The sequence below is a fragment of the Rhea pennata genome, chromosome 23 (assembly GCF_028389875.1).
Source record: "Rhea pennata isolate bPtePen1 chromosome 23, bPtePen1.pri, whole genome shotgun sequence".
Classification (NCBI taxonomy): Eukaryota; Metazoa; Chordata; class Aves; order Rheiformes; family Rheidae; genus Rhea; species Rhea pennata.
In genome coordinates this window covers 7,325,872-7,347,333 of record NC_084685.1, presented here as the reverse complement: position 1 = coordinate 7,347,333, position 21,462 = coordinate 7,325,872, and the positions used below count along the sequence as shown (strand labels likewise).

General features: G+C 40.8%; 1 protein-coding gene across 1 annotated transcript in view; it reads left to right on the top strand.

The window, feature by feature from the left end:
- Window positions 1–21,462, top strand: part of CSMD2 (CUB and Sushi multiple domains 2) — a 325,353-nt gene that overhangs the window by 50,527 nt on the left and 253,364 nt on the right. The window contains exon 3 of the mRNA XM_062593772.1: window positions 2,206–2,318. Within this exon, the coding sequence (XP_062449756.1) occupies window positions 2,206–2,318 (113 nt within the window). The remainder of the gene's footprint in view (window positions 1–2,205; window positions 2,319–21,462) is intronic.

Here is a 21,462-nt window from a genome sequence, read left to right as displayed (position 1 = left end):
GAAGCCTGCGTCGCTGTACATGATACAGTTGTACCTGATACAGTGAAATAGCATAATATGCAACACAGGGCGGTGAGCACGTTTGCGAAAGGACTGAGATTGGGACTGTTCTGGCTGATTGCTTCTTTTCTTTGGACAAAGAGTAATGTTCAGTCGTGAGCTGAATTTGAGCAGAGGAGTCAGTGGGTCTTTGGCTGGTGCTTTCTTCCTCTGATTGGCGAATGGGACAAGCTTCCAGCAGGGAAGGATTCTGTGGCAGTTGGGAAGATGGGAATATATCATAGAGGCAAGATGGCTGGGCTCTACGAGGGGTGGGAAGCAGTTGGTGGAGAGCAAACTGAGACCCCACCATATGGTAGAGGCCTTGAGCTTTAGCAGTGGCTGGCACACTGAGCGGAGCTGGTGCACACCGTGCTGCAGAGCCCCTGTGAAGCGGCAGTGGCTGTGCTAGCAAGTTTATATTGGAATGAATTCTTGGAAAATGGGGTCTATGGGTTCTTTTTCATTCATCCAATATAAGATGTGAGGAGAGGAAATTCTCTGAATGAAAAGTTTTATATGTGTTTCCTAAGGGATTGGGCTAGGTGTATCAGAGTGATCTTCTGTCCTCCCTCTGTGAAAGACTGGCAGCTATATGGAAGGAAGTGAACATATACCTCTGTGTATAAACTAAATTTACTGCTGGTGGAGTGGAGGGAGTATGGGCTGTCTTATGTCTTCATACATTAAGGTTGTTCTCTCTCTTTGAAGTTTGCCATTTATCTTGTAGCTTGTTCTCATGATATAACATGTGCTTTCATCTGAAATGTGGCAATCGTCAATTTTATCATATGGCAATGAGTTCCCTTAGTTACTGCTTCCATGTTTTTGTCGGTCTAGTTTTAGGATAGTTATCAGGCACTGGGGATTAGTAGTGAGAATTTTATATGAGTCATTTTGAAAAAAAGGTTCTTTATGTAAATCACCTTAACCAAGTGCAAGGAGAAGGATTATAAGTTATAAAAGTCAGAACATTAGCTGTTCTTGGGCTGTGTCAGTATCGTGTCAGGGATTTAGTGTCTGGGATCCTATAATGCCAGCTTAAAAATATTACCAAACACACTTTTGTAGTAAAATTAGCAATTGCCATTTAGCTCTCACTCAGGTTGCAAGGATGAGGGGAAGAAAAAAGGCATCCAGTGTCTGGGTTTCAGGAATGTTGTCGTCTTTGGTCCGTTTCTTACGCTTGTTTTCATTTTATAGAGTCTGTTTTTGACTTGTTTGTAGGCATGTGTATGTCTACATTATTACTACAGTACACCTACTGGGTCATTTTGTGCAAACTAGTTCAGACTTTAATTTTTTAAGTGAGTAAAGAGGAATTAGTGATTGCAGTCTTTATTGCGATATGTATTGAGATGTGGGATGAAAAGTGCTACTCTTGGGATCCTTCTCATAGGCTCAGTGTAATGGGTGGGGGAGGATTTCTAGAATCTTAATTCAACCGTTTTCCTTTGTAAAACCGCAGAGCGAATACTCTTTGAAGACAGCTGCCCTGATGGTCTTTAATTAATTGGTAATATCAGTTTTATTGCCTGCTCTCTCCTGCTATTTTAGATTAAGAGTTCAATTTAATGTAGTTTGTGAAATGATGGAGACCCTTATCTAATGCCTTTACTCCAAGGATTTCAAAATGCGTTATAAATATTATTGAGTAATATCCTAGGCTTGCACAGGAACTTTAAACGTTGCTGCCATTTCATGGATAGGTAAAGTTATTCCAGAGGGCTCAGTGACTGCTCAGAGACCACTAAACTGATAGAGCCAAGGGGTTTGCATACTGCGACCCTGCCTCCGCTTGTTCCAATTGCTGAAGTGGTGGATGATAGGAAAGCACTGCAGAGCAGACAGATTGCTAGTGTACAACATGTGAAGCAGTCTCAGAGAATGGTTTAATACTTGATCAGTGAAAAAATGAATTAATAGCCATTCTGGTTTACCAGAATATATTAAAAGCCTTACTCTGTGGCATATAAGCAGAGAGGATGAGTTTGCCCGGCGCTAGTTGAGCAGCTTTTGAATTCAAGCTGTACCAGTCTGTTTTTTCTGGTTCTGATGCTCCCCCTTCAGGCTGTGGCATATTGGCCAAAGTGGCTGCTGCTGCGCTTTAGCCAGCAGGTCAGAGGCAGAAACGGGGAGTGTAACCTTTCTCTCGATTTCTTCCAGGTTAACGGGTTTCCAGCTGCCTGCTCCTATTGTGAGTACTGGGGTCGTGCTGTCCTTGTGGCTTGTGAGCGATTATGCGGTCAGTGCTCAAGGCTTCCAGGCAAACTATGAAGGTAAGTCTGTCCAGTTCAGTAATTGTATCTTGGTTCTTCTCCATGTTTGGTTTATTGTAGGATATGAGACACCAAGATCAGTGTGTTTCTCTTGTACATATTCTCTTTTCTCATTCTTCATTTCTTTTTCTTGTACCTGCTTTCCCAAATGTTTAAATTTCTCTAAAACATCCGTACATTTTCTGTATCTTTTGTCAAAAATAATATGAAGTGGCTTGCATTGTGGAATAGAGAATCATATGTGAAGGCTTGATAGCTTCAGAAAATCTTGAATCTCTATCAACGGAAGTCAGTGAATGTGCTGAAGAATTGTTTATACCAGAAGGAAGATCGTGATCATTCTATGAGTTGGTACTGCTGAGTAAATGACAGATTAACCAGGTTATAAATCAAAATTGAATTACATTTATATTAATTATTGAATGTAGAAAGTTGTCCCTTTGCATATGTAAATGGTTTTCTTTAGAGTCCTTCAGAGTTATCAGCCATAATGGTAATTTTTGGTAATAAGCCCTACCAGCCAGTTACACAATACGGTAGACAATGTAGATGCCGTCATTGAGATGATGTTCTTAGTCTCTAATGTTTTCTGTGCTTTAAGATTATTCAGGGGAATTCTGTTAAAATATTCTCTAATTTCTGATAAAAACTTGGCCTTGCCCTGGGGTGTCAGTGGCGAAGACATTTTTTATTATTCTTTGTGATCAGTGTTTTAACGGGTCTTTAGAATAGCTAGGGAAGGTGTTAAAGTTCATCTTGGTAGGATGAATTCACTATGTAAGTGCCTGCTGGGGTTGCTGTTAGTTGCATTATGCAAGGAGGCCCTCATGATAGGTGAGGACAGCAGGGTGAATGAGAAACGGGAGATCCTGTGCACATTTGCAGAATCTGTTATAGCATGTCAATCATAATTCCCAATAGACATGACAATACATAGCTCCCAAACTGAGCTTTTTTGTACTTTCTTGACTTTCAATTTTTTTTTTTTATTTAATCATGCATAGCTACTTGCACACTTTTTCATGGCTCCCTGCCCCTTTTCTGTACAAGCTTGGTTCCTGTGAATGCTCTAATTGTCTAGGCAGCTCCAAAATTAGCCATGCCTCCTTGCCAAAACTTAGTTTTATTTTGACAGATGCAAAATTGTATGAAACCATAATTTCTGTAAAAAACCTAATCTCTGCCAAATCTAAGTTCCTAGCTTCACTCACATACTTAGAGGCCTTATACATGTCTCAAAATGAAGGGAGAGAGGAAGGGAGAGAGGGAACTCAAGCCTCAGTTGCTCTTGATGGTCATGTTTGGGGAGACCATGGAATGGGAATGGCATCAGGGGCAGGACACCATCAGTGACGTGCACAGGCATTGTGTTTGTGTTAAGGCTTGTCTGTGCATATGATATTTTTTCCTTTTTTTATATATTCATGCTGCCTTAACTGGTTTCACATGGTAAAGGGGCAGGTGGGAGCATAGATGCATCCCTTCCTCCACAGTGATAAATCTGATCTGACCAATGTGTGATACTCCTGCAGTGAATGCTTATCTGTAATGGTTTTCTAGCTCAGTTTGAATGAATTGCATATCAGAAATATTTTCCTTAATGACATTGAGCTCTGTGATATTGGTGATAATAAGTTTACCTTGGTTGTACACAGTGCTTGCTGCTCAAGTGTATCTCAAAGACTAATGGGGAACCTGAACTCGGTGCAGCCAGTGTTAGGTCATGTAAGGGTCAGTCCAGTACTCTGGTAATAAGGTCGTCTCCTAGGCAAAGGCTTTTTATTTTCATTCTGCATAGCAAATTACTAGGAGACTGACTTATTTGGAACCTAATTCATGGGAATGAAGTGTCGACTACCCTGGAGGTCCTTGGAAACAGCTGGCAGGGAGCCAAAGAAATAACATGGTAGAGGTGAAAATTGAGCCTGTGGCTTCTGAGATGTTCATTTGCCTTTTAACGGCACAGTTGTATTCAATCTCACCAACATTATACCAGCTATTGACAGGTCAGGCTAAGCTCAAAGTCTTGTCTTGCAGCTCTAGTTCTTGGCCCTGAACTCCTGGGACAGATGATGCTAAACTTACATATCAGAAATGCAGGAATGTTTCTATGCCACGTGCCACCTTGCTTTTGCACTTCCTGAAGTGTTAACTGTTGTTCCTGTTGGTGATGATTTAGTAATCTCCACCATTGTAAGCCTTTCTGGGACTCAGCTGAAGAGCCTCTGCTTTCAGCAGTATTTTGCTGCAGTCTGTCTTCCATATGAAATTTGTTGTTCAGTCTCTTTGGTTTCTGCCCAACTTTCTCATTTTCTGCCTTACATTAAAAGTCGGTTCATTACATGTATCAGGCATGTTTTTACCTCAGGAATCTCAGCCCTACATTTTTTTTTGTCATTCATTATGAACGTTGGAAGTTGTTTTATTATTACTAATTACCTAGTGCAAGCATGTAGGTCAGATAAATCACTTTATCTTTGTTTTTACATACATTCGTACAGTAAAGAATAAAATGGTAGTGGAAGTAAATCATAAAGTCATATAACAACTTCATCTTCAGCATTGTTTAGGTCCTAAACTGATGATCTCCAAATAATTATTACCTCATTTTACAGATTGGAGAAGTTTAAGCACTGAAACTGTTCGATTGCTACCCTAGTGGAAAGAAGGGCAAATCCATGAAGTGGAATTCAGAACTCCCGTTTTCCTTTTACTGGCTCACATGATACCAACACATGCTTTTCGCTCTCTTTAGTCATTAAGTGATAATGCTCTAAAAGCAGTGCTCTGCGCTGAGGTGAGCTTAATGAAACTTTATCCTTTCAGCGCTGCGTAGGGCCTTCCTTCTGCAACACCCTCCCCTCCTTCCCCAAACACTACGTTTATTTAGGAACTCGGCCCCTGGAGTGAACCGGGGCCTGGTGGATGCTGGAGTCCTTTGCTACCGAAACAGTGCTATGTGGTGTGATGGGATTTAACAGTAGGTGAAGATTTTCCTTCCCAAGACATCATGTTTGATTACAGCTGCGACAAATTTGATAGCTGCAAACACTAAGTGCCTGACTGAAAAGAAACAATTATGCCTTGAAGAACACTGCTCATTTTAAGAAATTAGAAGTGTTTAAATACAGAGGAAACAACCCCAAGTAAATGGTACTGTTCTCCTCTATAATAAATACCCTCTTCTTTCTCGAGCACAAATATCTCACTCTTCAGAGAGTTGTTTGTGGAGCTGTGCATATACGTATTTAGATAATACAATTAAAAAGCAGTTCTCGTCCCTCGTTGTCCGTTCCTTTTGCTAAACCTGACCTAGCTCACCCGACTGCTGCCCTGTGAACACATTGCTGCTGTGCACAAGTTGCTTAACTGCTTCACATCTGTTTCCCCATCCGTTGTTTGACTTCACAGAAGCAGTTGCCCCATTAACAGAAACCAGATCAAACAGTTTGGTTTATCTCTGTCTTTGGAAACATAATATTCAAGATTTTTGCACAAATGATAGCTGTCCAAATCATCTTCTAATTATGATCAAGACCAGCAGGTGTCTGAAGGAAAGGTTTGGGGATTCCACAAGGCCTTGCAGAAGTTAGGGTTTTTTGAGTTCTGTTAAATTAGGGATAGTGATCCCATTTTTCAAAGAGCCAAGTATAGGAATTTGAATGGCTGAGTCTTTTATCTTTTGGAAATGGATCTTATGTATAACTTGCAGTTTTTGAAAATTGACTGTAGTCTACTTGTCCTACGACTAACACTTGGGTTCTGGCGATTCAGATAGGAATCACTGTCTGCAGGAAAGCTCTTCATGGGCAATTTAGCTACAGTACTGCTTGTTTGCATTTGACACTGGTGGTCCAGAGAGCCTCAAAGGCTTCATGTGATGGTGGAATTGATGTGGAAGGGTGGTGAAAATGGCTGGGAAGAGCTTCCAGGAGACAGTGTGTGACTGCGCTGCTGCTGTGGCCCAGTTTGAGGTTGCATGGTGACTCATGCTTGTCCGGTGGCTGCTCAAAGCTTGTTTTCATCTGTGTATATAAATTAGAACTGCTAGGGTAGTACTGAATAGACTAAAATTTTTAAAGCCATAACTGAATGTACTTTTACGTCAATTTGCCTTGTCAGTGAACACCATATTGGGCTCATTTAAACCTCCAGCTGGGTCCCAGTTCTCTCAGTACCAAGTCATAATATGAGACATGTATTGGGTTCTTGATAAATTTACTAGACTGATATTTTTCTCCTTTTTTCAGAGCAAGGCAAATGAATATGAATCCTGAGTTGTGACAAACTACCAATTAACCCTTGTTCTGGTGGCAGTGGGAAGGATGCCACCTGTTGAGTTTTGCTCTGCTGCTGCTTTTTTCTGGAAGCTTGATGTTTCTTTATTTGTCTGGTGTCTGAATTTCTGCAAGAGATGATTTAATGTGTTCAAAAACAAAATAGCCCTGCAGTTGAATGTGTGGATCTTGATGCCAGAGTGTATTGATTCTTTAACAGCTCCTTTTACTTTGATCTGTATTAAGCTTCCAAGGAACGTTTGCAATACCTTTTAGGACTTTTCTGTTTTAATAGGTGCAGTTCTTCACCTCCCATTCAGTCAACTGTTCTTGCATGTTGTGGTTAGTCATTTCATTATCTTCTGCATTTAAATTACCTTGCCTCTGAGTTGCTAAAAATGGTAATTCTTTGTTTTTCTGCTCTATTCTTTTGTTAACTGTGCTTTGTAATTTTAGTATCAGTTGTGACCTAGGAAGTATTTAACTTTGTCTCCCTTAGGCTGATCTCTCCCTCCCTCTGTATCTTACAAGCTAAGCTGGGTAATGCTAGAGTCGGACCTCGTAAAGGAGACCTTGCAGGGAGATCCCAGGGTGCTGATGGAAATAGTTTTGGTGAGTCAGTGGATTGCACCGAGCTAGTAGTGAATCTAATGACATTGAAAGACTTCCTTTAAAAAGCAAAAATAAAATTTGTACTGGAATGAGCAATGTGCTTGTAATTGCTGTTTTGCTTCTGCAGGTGCTTTCCTTAGCTTCAGATACATAATCTGAGTTCCTCAGTATCTGTGATCTGCAGGGCCTGTAGTATATGCGTCTTGATGTTACCTTGCCATTTAGAAAATTATATTCTTTGTTTTAAAATTTCTTCTGAGTTCCTTGTGGGCAGAGTACTCTGCTTTTCCCACTCTTCTCTCAGTGGAAGAAGCACTAGCCTGTACTGCTCGATGGCCCACTTAGATGGTTGTAGCTGGTGAAATGGTTATTAAATATATACATGATCAGAGCTCTGTGCTGAATTCACCATATTACTTTTCTTTAATACAGAGTTGTGCACTGGAACTGAAGTTTTATTTTAAAAAAAGAAAAATATTTTAACCCTCAGTTTGTGAGAGAGAAAGCTGTGGAGAGCAGCAGTGTGGGAAGGAGTAAAATGGTGTTTCTCTGAATGTGCCAGTGCTTTGAAACAGTGAGTTCAAAATACCCCTTCGTCTCTAGGAGTCTTTAATGCCATAACTTGACATTCATTCATTACTGTTTTAAAGTAATCCACAGCAGATGATTACAGCAGAGACATGGTTGGTTTGTTCCTTTCAGCATCTTCAGCTGTCTTTAGCTTGTTTGCAGCCATGAAAACCCTGCTGCACTCTATGCTGCTATCTGCAAGCAGTGGCTTGAACTCAGCATCTTCTGTGAAATTAGTACAAAATACTACAACCCTTCTGAAAACATGCTGATGGAATTAGTTGAATTGATGAATGAAAAAGAAAAGGATTGTTGTGCTCATTAATTATTCTTTTTATATTTAAATTATTCAAAATTGTAATTAATTTAATTTCTGGAAAACTTCCCATCTGCTGTACTGTGGGATCTAAAAACCTTCCTGGGGGTGTGTGTGTGTGTTTGAATCCTGATGTGAATTACATGGAGTGCTGTAAAAAGAAATAATCCATACTGAAGGGTAGGAGGGTGTGGAGAAGACCATGCAGGCAAGGACAGCCAGGAAGAGCCTCTTCAGGACAGGCATGGTTGGTTGTCTGGAACCCACTGACATTTTTTTGGACATATTCCAGGAAACCATGTTCAAGTGCATGCTAATGACCACAGTTTCTACAGACATCAGGCAAGAGGATGGCAGCTCTTCCCAGAGACTTGTCAGCAAGGTAAAGCTCTGGAAATGGTGCCTGAAAAATCATAGAGCTCCCTAACAGTGATTCATTACTTGAATATTCTTGTGAATAGCATTAGCAAGCTTTTAGAGAGGCACCGTGAATGAGATGTACAGTGCATAAATTTAGAAAATTTTCTCGGTCCTGGGGATCAGGCGTCTGTAGAGTTTTTCCCAAGGAACAATGAAAAGCAACAGTTTATACTGGAGGGACTGTGAGGGCCAGAGCTTGGAGGCAGAAGCTGGCACATGTTCTTAGGCAAGTCAACACACTTCTCTGATCATGCAGTTGGAGTAGTGAGTGATGTCAGACAGGACAAGGCAACTCATGAGCTGGTTTTCTTCCAAATTAAATTAAATAAAATTAGAACTATTTGAGTAAGTGCCTATCCAAGGTTTGAATGCAGTTTAGCTAAGCAACTTCAAAAAATAATTTGTATTAGTTTTCATATGTAGCCCACCATATGGAGGAGGAATGAAATAGCAGAGGATGGTAGTAGGTGGCCCAGGAGTTTTCATCTAATGTACTAAAAATTGTTATATTAGAGTTTATTTTGCTGCAGGAACTTGCTCAGAGCATTCAAACTAGCCAAGGGGATCAACAGCTGAGCCCATAATTTGTCTATGCCAGCTCCATGCACTTGGTAGTAGTTATTCTCACTATACCTTGCCCTTGTTAATGGTTATAGCCTAGTGGATTTGCAGATGAGTTGTATTAGCTCATGTTGCTGTTTCTAAATGGCTGTTAAAACTGATTGTTCTAGAAATAAAATAGACTCTACCAACAGTGTTTGAATGTTGATATTCCTATGTCTGAAATGCCCCAATCCATTTTAATATATGAGGATTAAGAAAAACATGCTGATCTTAAAGACTATTATGCCTGGAAGAAAGAGCAGGACCAAAAAATGCATGTTATCCCTTTCACTGTCACTGCTGCCTGCCCAGAAGCAATAAACCCAGAAGGAACAAGAACAGCTCAAAGCTTGCTGAAGAGGGAGGCAGGAGGAGGGAGCCACTGTCTGATAAATGGTTAAAGGGTAACACAGCCCGGCAGCAGAGCTTTTCTACCCTGATCTCTGTGTCAGAACATCTGCCACAGTTTTGCAACGAAGCAGGTACCATGAGGAGATTGGGGAGGCAACGAGGAGAAGGAAGCTGTCTGTTACTTGATGTTTGGTGCTCTCGTTTTTGGGTTCATAGCACTGCATTTTTGAATGCATGCACAGAGTGCTGTCGATGCTCTGCAAAACCATACAGCTATTCAGTCAACACAGTGTATTTTAATTTGCTTCTTGTTTGCAAAGTATTAATATTTGGACTACTTAATAAACCAGGATATCAAATAAGCAGTAAGGCAATGCAGTGTTGTCAATAATATTGAGTGACAGGATTGTTCTACAGAGTTTAGTGTCTGGAAAAGTAGTAGTTAGATTTAAAACATAGCATTGGATTAATTCTTTCTGCAATTAATTGTTTTCTCCCTAATCTAAAAACTTTTGGTTGGCAATAGGTTTGCATATCGTGTGGTTTCACATTTTTTTGTTGTTGTTGCTGCTGCTTTCTGGAAATTCTCCAGAATATCTCAACACTATAACTGTGTCCCTGTTTGTCATCAGCTGTTCACAATGTGCAACTACTGTTTCATTTAATGTACCATATGCATATTAGAAATGAGTGATTTTGCACAGTCAACTTCTCTGCTCAGTCACGTTTGGAGTGGTGCTTGCAAACTTGATGAGAGAAATAGTAATGTATCTGCTTGGTCGAAGTCACCAGCTGGGCTATATATCTCAGACTGGCCTCTTCCTGCTAGCACTTCATGTTACCTTTTAGTACTGGACAGCTCTGGAAGAACTGCTGTCATCCTAACACTAGATACATGGACATAATCTGGACATTTCTTTCTTGGATTTATTAGTTGTGATGTGTTTAAAAAGTTTTAAAGAATTATAAAATAGCAATTTAAATAAGAATTGTTTTTATAAACAACTTTTCAGAAATGTAAACTTGGTTTGTATACTCTGTTTTGCTATTTATTACCAGCTGTCTCTATCCATCTACGCCTTTTAGTTCAATGGATAAAACTGGTCTCATGGTCAGAGACATATACCCATCATCAGTGCGTGACAGTGGTGGTGGTTTTTCACAGTCTTGGCAGAAAACCATGCAAGTGCTGTTCAGTCTGGTACCTGCAGATGATGGCCAATAAATTTGCTAAATTAAAATCAAGCAAATAAACCAGGCTTTTGCCCTTGCAAAAGGGCACTTTGAGCTAGGCACTACATCAGGTAGTCAGGAATTTATAAAGCAAAAACCTAGATTAGAAAAAATAACTGTACGTAGGTGTGATGGCTGCTGTTTCCCTGGGAGTGTTAGGAGGTGTGGCCAGGGGGGCTCACACAAGTTCATGAATTTCAGGAGCACTCCTTTGCTTTAGGTGTGGGCAGTGTTCAGGTGTGAATACCTCTTGGTACATAAAGCTGAAATTAGCTCTGTTGTGAGCTAGGATTCAGTTGTGCTTTGGATAGTGAGAGCCTCTCCTGATTGCAGCAAGGTGAAGTAACTTGCACAGCTGTTGCTGTTTGTGTTTTTGGCTTTACCAAGCAGCAAGCTTTGGGCCCTGGTGATTTGTAGAAGCTGTGTCAAGTAGGAGAATGGTCCTTGGGACTGCTTGTTTGCTTAGGGTGATCAGGCAGCTTCTCGTGGCAGTGCTTGTTCCTTGAAGCTTACTGGTGTTAATACTGGAGTGCCAGTGCTACACAGTAGGATGCTTTGTGCTGTGACAGGGTGGACAGCTTAAAGTCACTGCACATGAGGTAGTTATGCCCTGATGTCAGTGCAAACAAGGTGCAGTTGGAGCAGAAGATTGATGTAATGAAATGCAAGGGCAGAGAGTTAGTGGATGTGGATATGCTCCTCTCCATTTCTCTTGGCACATATGTTAATGCTGCTCAAACAAGGGCAGTGTATGGTCTTGTTTCTTGAGATTAGTTATGTCCAAGCTTAATAATAAAAACTTACAATAAAGACTAGGTGTTTTCCAGATACCGTTAGCACTTTCTCTGTGCAGTCGGCAAAAACGGCAGAGTAAATCCCCATTTCAGTAAACAGTCCAGCAGATGCATTGCCTTCTGTTGTGACTTCAGATTAAAACAACTCCTAAGGGACCTGGGTAAAGAAGAACGAAACTTCCTATTCTTTTTTTCTCTATTATACAAAAGATTTTTATTACTTAAATAAGCTCCTAACAAGTCTGCCATGATATACTACTAATTGATTTTGAGACTTGAAAGCAGTGAAGCTCATTAGCATTTGTTGAATCAGCTAGAAACCCTCTCCCTTCCCAAACATACTAGAGGATGGAGTGAGATTATTGACCTTTGTTTCTGCAGCACCAAAGGAAAACGGGAGAATATTAAGTCTCATACTGGCATTTGATTTGCATATGCAAATGAGATCAATCAGTGCAGACAAGGGAGGGGAAGAATAATAATGCTTTGCAAATAGGACCCAGTATTAAGCATTTAAACAAACAGCCAGTGATGCTTGCTCAGCTACAATATGGGGACATTTTGTTTTCAAGGAGGTCCCATTGCTATGCCCTTCACAGCACAGCTGCTCTGTTGATCAGCCCATTTTAGAGAAAAGTGTGTGGAAGTAGCACAGAAAATATTAAAGAATTTGCAAGATGTAGGTGCTACTTCTGCTTTCATAGCATTTGAAAGTGGAGGTCCCTGTTGCATTGTGCTGATCACCTATCATTAAAGGGTAAAATAAAGTAGCGTGTACAAAGTAACGTCGGAAGTCCAGGGGCAAAGCTGGATCTTCTGTGACCCAAGTTAATACCTGAATGTTAAGACTATTAATCCTTTCATACCTGAAGAGTCAGTTTTACCTGGAATTTGAATGCAGCTGAACCAGCTTCGTAGAACCTTCAAATCCTGAGGAACGAAAGTTGAGTTGGCTCTTACGATGAGTCTGCCCATGTTTCAGAGCAGTTGTTGTATTAATCTCAATGAATACAAGGTTCCCATTCAGCAGAAACAGTGTGAAAAGTGGATGTGAAAAGCTAGTCTGAGATATACTAATAGTGCTCTTTGAATGACAAGCTTAGTGAGTTGAAGCTGCTCGTCAGGGTTATTGGCAGATGTGTGCCAGAATCTCATGACTGAACTGTGGAGAGCTTTAAATAATGACTGGAATATACTGGAGAAGTTGCGTGAAGAGCGTGAAGATGCAATTAACAAGCTGAGTTCTAGACCTGGGTTCTAGAGCAACGAGCTGACTAGAACCTGAGCTCCAGTTTGTGCTTGGGGAGTGTTTGCCGGACCAGTGTGTTGGTGTACGGGACAGGCTGTGTGAAGAGTGTTGAAAATCAGTACCTGAATCTCTGAACTGCAGTCTAAAGATATCTTAAAACAGACTGTGATCTTTTTTTTTTTTTTTTTTTTTTTGGTCAGACCTTCATTTTTCCTCCCTTCTTGCTCTTTTTGCTTTTGAATATAATAGCCATGTTCTTTTCAATCAAGGAATCTATTTGCAGAGCATGTAGTCGTTAGTTGTGTTTGGTTTTGTTTCAGCATACATTTCCATAAAAAGTCACCACTAATGAGCTGTGAGAAAATTGCAGACTTACTGCCAAGCCAATTTGGTTAAAAGGCTCGCCTGTCCTTCATTACCATTTGATCCTTACATACGCGCAGTGTGTTTGAGCAGGTACAACCATGATAGCTGTACAAATGAAGGTGAGGTGCTGAGGATAGCATCTCGGATGTCTGAAAAATCCTCCAAATGCAGCTACTTAGTCTTGTTTTTGTTTTATTTTATTTATCTCTGAGTGTTGTGTTCCCAGTTATATCTCATCAATGAATCAAGGCTATGGGAATTAGAAACAGTTTTTGAAAAGCTGTGGAGTTTCTTTTCATACTTAGAATTGGCTGATGTCTTCTAATTGTAGTCAGCGTTATGGAGGTTTTTGGTCATTTTGTCTCTCAATTTAACTGCAACCGAGACACAAACAAAATGTATGTTGGACTTGTTCTAGTAATGATCCAGGAAATGCTTTTTCTGTCACTGAGGCGTCTCAGCTGTCTCTTCTCTGTGAATTTTCAGAGATATATTTTAGTATAGTGACCTAGTCTTCATTTTTACCTCCTATTTGGGCAGGTTAAAATACTCATTTTTTAAGCAATGATTCTGTTCATAAGACTGGAGACTTGCTTTCTGAAATACAATGTGTAATATTTCCATCCTTTATTAACAATGATAATATGTGCTAAGCTCATATGCCTGGGAAGGATGTGCAGGATAGACTGAGGGTTAGCACGGGCCTGGATGCCATGACCTCCTTCATCTGGTGTATAGTTAGGCTCTGAAAGTCTGGCTTTGATAATCCGGATCCTAAGCTTCTAAAGCATTTATCTGTAAAGTGTCATAAGTGACTTGCAAGGACATGGAGTGACACAGTCCGAATCTAGTCTCTGGTCTCACTCACTTGGCCCATGCTGTATTCCCTCAAGAAGCGCTTGCTGTCAAATGACGTTCCCAGGAGTCCAAGTTCACCGTATGAACCAACTTCCATATCCTTGATGTCAGGATTTCCTACTCAACTTCTCTATCTGCTTGAAATCCAAGAGGTGGTTGTGTTTAATTATGTTTTAATTACAATTTAATTTCTTCTTAAGACAATGCACAGAACCCTGTGAACCTTGATGGGGAGGGAGCTCCTTGTAACTACAACTTTTATTCTTTGAGTCTTCTGATGTGACCAGAGCTTTGAGTGCAAATTCAGTCCTGGAGCTGCCTGCAGAAACCCATCAGCCTGGAAAAGGTTCCTTGCTCCACAGGATTCACAAATACAATTTTAGAGGTCGCCATCTTAACGTTATAAAATTTATCAATTGGGCTCTCTGCAGAAAGAAACCCTGGGATCAGGTCTGCAGCTAGAGAGACCTGTCTGTCTGTCTTACACCTGCTGAGACTTTTACTCTATTAGAATCTTCATCTTAAACTGCTTTGAGCAGTCAGTGTTCAGTGGGATGAGTATTTGTGTGTCTACATCTTGACCTAGGCACATAAATAAATCTCCTGTCAGATATGTGGATCAGATTGACTTTAGAGGAAATTGTAGGAGGGATTGCTGAAAATCTAAACTAAAACTATTTACGTGCAGCAATCTAGATATGAGAAATTAGCTTTTAGCGCTACTTTCTCCGTTAGTGGGAGACTAATTGCCTTTTGATTATACAGGCAAAGCACTTACTGCAGAAAAAGGGGAGCTGATCTGGGTGGCCAGCATTGCTTTTAGTGACTTGCCCTGAACTGCTTGTCTTGTTCATAGTAGTAATCGGAGGAAATGGAAAGCAGTTTGCAGAGAGACTGAAAGCTGGCTTGCCTGCCTAAGAGAAAACCTATCCCACAAAATCCTCTGACATGTGCTGATTGGATCTAAGCTCCTATGAGACGTCTCCTCTCAATCCGTTCAAATCCACCTAGCCTGTGGATGGTATATCCTTCCCCTCTTCTTTACCTAGCAGTTTTTCTTTACTGTTTCGAGATTAAAATGTCATCTGTCCAAGCAGAACCTGGCTATAAGTAAGTAAATAACTTCAAAGCAGTTTGCTGGACTTGTCTTAGTGTAGGAGCCCAGCTCTTTCTGGCTTTTGCGTGTTAGTAGCTTAAAAGTCTGAATTGCTGGTGACTCCTGGTGGTTCCTGGTGAGAAAAAGAAAAGTAGAAGGACCCCAGTCCTCTATTCAGGTACCTGGGATGTGGGCAGCAGGTGGGATGTCATGGCTAGGGGACAGGAATATCCGCTCTTTCTGGGCATTCAGAGGGCTGAGCTGTGTTAAGCTGAAGGTATGGTATTTCAGGTGAGGAATCGATCTAATGGAAGGAGATCAGTGTTCAGGTCTGCCTTAGTACTACTCTTGCCCTGACATTGGGTGGGACTGTTGGTGGTTCTTAGTGTTCCCTCTCTGCCTTCAGTCTCTTCCATCTTCTTTGCTGAATCACTTTTCTTCAGTCTTCTCTTCCTCAGATGAATGCAGAGCTCAGGAGTTATGTGGTGTCATCCAGGTGACTCTTGTGCATCTGAACAGCTCTTGAAGCACTGACTCTGTCCACCCGGGAATAGGACAAGATTATCCTATCGCTTAGTCACTGTTTAACTCTTTGGAACAGAAGAGAAACTAAGAGCCAAAGCAGATGATGTGGAAAAGGCCTGTGTGTATATATTAGACTGCACAATTAATGCACCTTCAGGAAAGTTTAAATAACAAAAGGCAACTACTGTATGTGGTATACCTTTCATTTTAGGTTTTGATCAACTCAGGTAGAGTGAATCCATCTTAATTCAAATTAAATGAGTACTTAATTAACTTTATCTCCACTTCCAGAAGTGAGAACATGTTATGTGGTTCTCCCTCTCCAATCACCATGTATTCTTCCCTTGAATAATATTTTGTTTAAGAAAGCAGTGTAAGTAGCTGTCAGCCTTCTAAGATTAAAAATAAAAAAAGCCCCCTCCCCTTTCTCTCTCCCCACGACATATCCTTTCATGCAGGCTATGTTCACCTGAAATTTAGAATTATGAAACTTGAGAGCATGGGACCCTGCTTGCTTTACAGCTGGCTGTAACAGAGGATGTATGCTGTTATTTGCTTGAAAGAAATGGTTACTTCAGTGGAGGCCTATCATGAAATATTAAAGCAGATCAGGACTTGAGCAGTTCACTCTGCCAAACAGAATATAGGTTAAAAGAAAACAAAGTGAAAATAAATTGTGTCCACAATATGTGTTAAGGGATCAACATGGCAGAGAGTCCTTTTCTGTGCTGCTCTGCTTTATGCTCTGTGATTTACTCGAATTGCATCTTGTTAGTGAGACCCCAGATTGTAGTCAAATGCAGACTAGTGTGGCTATCCCTCAACCGTGGTGGTTCATGGATGGAGCTCTTCGCTCTGTGGGATGGTGTCCTTTCCCCAAGACGCACAGATGTTGCCACGAGGTGCTGCACGGGAAGCCACCGGCAGCGTGCTTGCCAGCAGGGCCGGGTTGCCCTGATTTCTGGAGCCAGCCTGGAAAGGAGCGGGGTTCCCTGGGCTTCGGGGCGCTCTCCCCTCATGTTTGCGGACGCAGCCAGGACCTGGGGTCACACACCCGCCTGCTTTTCTTGCTTTGCCATCTTCCCACCAAACGCTGAACGGCTGATTCGTCCTGGGGACCTTAGTTTGATGAGTTAGAGTTGTGGCTGCTCCCGGTCAGCTCACTTCCACTTTCACTGCCGTGCAGTTGGAAAGGAGATTCTTTTCACTCGACATCTTGGTTTGGGTCAAGGAACAAAAAAATTGTGTGTTTCGTTACATACTCTAAGAGCTTTTCATGCAAACGGGCGATACTTTGAGTACAGTTCGGCTTCCTATGTATAAGTAGAAAGCTTGGGGCTGTGTGTGTGTGTGTGGAAAAGACTTTTTTCAAAATTTAGTATTCTCTTCATGTCCTAATTATCAATTACCTTTAGAATTTTTTGTATTGATTACCATATCCAGAAAATGGGTGGGGAAAAAGGCGTTTACTTAAATGTACTAGCAGCTTGTGTGTCTGGAAAATGCCACGTACAGACCGATGGGGTGAGGCAAGAGCGTGAGGAGGGTGTTAACAGCGGCTGCGGGGAGGTGGCAGGGAAGACGGCGCTTGTAACACTGTCGATGTCTAAATGAAAATACCCTTTCAGCTGGGTGTGTGCTCTGCCATCCAGACCTGAGAGGACTCAGCGCTCGGGGCAGGCTGTGTTAAGGAGCCTCCGAGCGCATAACTAGCGCAGAAAGTGCAGATTGGCTCTTTCCTCGAGTCTGAGGAACGGTGAGATGAAATGCTCTTAGCAGAAGGGAGCATCGTGGGTTGTTTTTCTGTCATCCGTCTGTGTTGTTATCATTCTTATTATTATGGACTGATGTGTCTGGAGATGAAATGGCTGCAGCATTATCTCAGTTGCTCTATTTTTATCAGTGTCACTTTAAACAACTCCTCAGGTGTAAAAGGTTATTATGGTTTTATGCTCTCGAGTCTCCCAAATAAATGATGCCCTGTTATTAGAGAGGAAAAACAATGATTATTCGAGCACATAAAGGCTCAGTGATATTATTATTACTTGTAAAAATAGGGCCTGTCAATCAGTAATCCCTGAAATTTAGAACAGAATAAATATAACCTGGCAGTTTCTCATCTTGCAGAGGTACAGGTAGCTCTGGCCCATGTTGTTTTGGTAGCAATGCCCTACCAAGTCTTGGAAAATGGTCCTTTTTTCAGGATGATATTAAAGCTTTATATGAATTAACCGGTAGTTGAACAAGTAGTACTGAAACTGAACATCTCTTCCAGAAAATTAGATCAGATTCTGATATCAAGTATCGGATATATTTTGCCCAGACTCTCTGAAGAGAGTTTAAATGACATGTTAGCCCCAAATATGACTGTACTTACACGTGTAATGACGAAACATATATGACTGTTTCTCTGAAAGCTGCCTATTAGAAACTTAAAAGCAGTCCTCTCTTCACCTGGAGCCTTTTAACTGGCAAGCTACAGGCAATCCTCTTAGCTCTAGGTAGAGAGGATGCATTTAGAAAACATGTTTTTCTTTTAGGTGATGAATGTAGTGATCCAAGCCGTAGCTGGAGAAAATGGATCATTTCAATTGAAGTTTTTGATCTTCATCATTTTAGGACCCAGTTCAGTGCTGTAGCATAAGTTGTATCAACTTCACTGCAAGAGAAATTCATTTAGTTGTACAAGTTAAGTATGTGACCTAATTATGCAAGAAGTGGAAAGTAAAATATTTGTTACTTAGGGCATTTATTTCTTCAGATGTAAATTTTTATTAGCTGTCTCTGAGTATCCCTGTCATAAAATTCACTGTTTTTGATTTCTGAAAGAAATGACAATCAAAAATATGGCTTTATACCCTATGCAGAAAGGTGTACATGTGTTGGTGTGTCTCTCTGGACTGATAATTTTTTAACTCGGTATTTCAACTAAATTTAATGAGTCTTAAGTGCTGTAAATGATAATTCATTGCCTGTGAGTTTTATGCCTTAAAAAAAAAAGGGCTGACGGGTGGGAACCCATCAAAACCCTGAAATAACAAAAACCTGACCATGACCGGTTTGGAAAGATGAAGTTTTCCAGCTAAAACAGTAATAAGATAAGCCTGCAAGCTTCTGAAAACGCAAGTTCATGTGATGCTGTGCTGAGGCTCAGCAATCAAAGGGGTAAGAAGACCACCTTTGCTCAAACAGTAAATCCTCCTGCCCAGTACCTCGCTTGATTATTTTGATTACTTGATCCGTCTTCTCCTTTGCTCAACTGCTTCATCTGTTCTGTAGCACACGGGCTTGTTTGGCTTTTGCCTTGAGGGATGGCAAATGCATGTTGTTTGGATTTCTGTTCCAACAAAGACCGAGTAAAAATAAACAAAAACTGGACATGTACACATGACCCCCTGAATATCGACCAGTCAGTGCGCACTCCTGGGAAGTTGTTGATGTGCACAGTCTGTAGTAGAGGCTTGCCCATTCAGTTGTAAGTAACCTGAGAGGTGTTTTTTTTATTTTTAGCTTACACCACAGCAAAGGAATTGCAGAAGGGCAGATAACACCGTTAGTATGCTCTCTGTGAGGGCACGTGCTTTCTTTGATCAGCTCAGAGATGTTACTTTCTTCAGGCTGACATAGCTGTGAAACAGTCACTTGATTATTCTTATTTGCATGAAAATTATAACTAGTTACTTGATAAAGTCACTGCAACTGCCTTCTGCCCCCAGGGAAGTGATGTGCTATGCTTTATCTTGGAAATTTCACAGTGAGAGATCTCATCTGTAAGTACATAGCTAAACAGTTGATTTTATCTCTTTCTGCTTCTCTCTGGAGTGTTCCCTCCACCTTGGCTCCAGCTGATTGACAGACCAGATCCTTTAACATACCTTTGCATTCAAAGGATTAATTCATATCATTTTCATAGGGTTTGGTACAGTTGTTCTTCTATGACTTTTAGCATTTGCTAGCTAGGAGGAAGTGTTAGCTGCAGAGTGGTTTTGTTTTTGCAGGTAAAGGTATCCAGTGTTTGGCCTGGTTCAGTGGAGTCAGCTGCAAAATGTGCACCAAGTAGATTCACTGAACTCCTCAGATTCCTCTTCTGCTCCCTTCAGAGCAAGGTTCTAGCTGTTTCTTGATTTCCGATTTTTCAGCCAGTTTCAAAGCCAAAAGCAGTTTATGCATGATGTTTGCTAAGATTAAAAAATAAATTTATAATTTTAGCTATGAATACTTTTAATAACATTGATTTAAATCCAGATGTGGATTTGATTCTTCCCCAGTGAGGCAGATTTTCATATTCAGATACTTCTGTGTTGGGGAGTAGAGATTCCAGATGAGAAATTACTTGCCACAAATATATTTTGGAGCCTTGCCGTCTTGTCTACAAACCAAAAGGCTGCTATGTATGTCTTAATATAGATACGTTTCCAGGCACATGTACACGTATAGTCCCATTTAAGTAGAGATGCCAGTCCTGAAAATGCTGCCAAAAATTTATTTTCAAAATTTATTTGTTTATATTCCTGCCAACACCCTAAATCATTTTCTCATTCTTTACTCTGCTCAGATACCTCAAAACAAGGAGGAAAAGCATAGTCTTTGTTACTAGATTCATTTTTGTCTCTTCCATCTCTAAAGCTTAAGGTCCTCAGCTCTTCACATATACTTCTAACTGGGAAAAATGTGAGCTCGTTCATTCAGAACAGATCTTTCTTCCAAATAGCTATAAATAGACATTGCTTTGCTACTGTTGTGGCCTCTAGTCTTGATAATAAGCGGCTGAGCATGGAGGGTGGGAAATTTGGCAGTTCTGTCCTTACTTGCACAAACAGTAGGGATGCCTAGATATTTTCAGTTTAGTACAAAAGCTCAAGTAAAGAAAGAGGTGGGTATAAAAAGCATAAAAACATGGGTTCCAAATAATCCATTAAAGCTAATTGCTGCAAGAAGTGTTAGCTTCTGAACATTTATCCTTGTTGTTTGTCCGATGATTTTAAACATTAGTCCTTCATATGCTTATTTATGTATTTTGTAATTTCTGAAATACAACTAATCTCCCACTCCACGACTCATAACTTTCCACTTTGTTGTCCTTTGTGTGATCTCTTTAGTAGTTGTGCTCTGTTGTGAATGTATGACCAAGTTGTCTGTGCTTGCTTTTGGGGCGTGTTTTTTCTAAACCATCTTCCAGCATATTCATTTATCTTTCTGTTTTCATGATGACTTGAAGACATAAGAGGGCTGGTGGAAACCGAGCGGTCAGAAGTGAGTGTGATGCAGCTTGGATTGTAGTGTTCCCTGAGATTGGTAAGGATGGAGGTTTTGCAAGATCAAGCTTGTCTCTAGAGACAAGGACTGAGCCAAAACCATGACGTTGACTTTGACTTGAATGTCCTTCATACTGTTTTATGCAGTCTTTTTATAACCATATGAACCAATTACCCATCTCATGGTAGTGGGATCATGTTTGCTTTGGGTTAGCAAAACAGCAGTGTTGATGCAAGCTATTTCTCTTTGTCCAAAATGGGGAAAATCAGGTTTTTATGATCCAGCTGGACCAAACCGGATATCAAGAGATATATACTGAGGTTATGAGGATGAACACAAAAGTGCCTAGACTCAGCTTGCTTAGAGTACAAATCACTCATGAATGTTTGTGCTCTGAGTATGCAGAGGATGAGACAAAAAAAAACCCTGAAATTTTGTCCCAGCATGCTTTACTAGAGTTGAGCGGGCTCCCAGAATGCCAAAACGTTAGTGTCTTGGTCAGTATAGACCTGTAAGAGTACCCGGTGGTTTGCATTTGGAAACGTAATCCTGGAAGTGGGCAGCACCGTGGCCCAGTGCAGAGCTTGTGTCCTGCCAGCAGTGGCGGTCTAAAGGGCC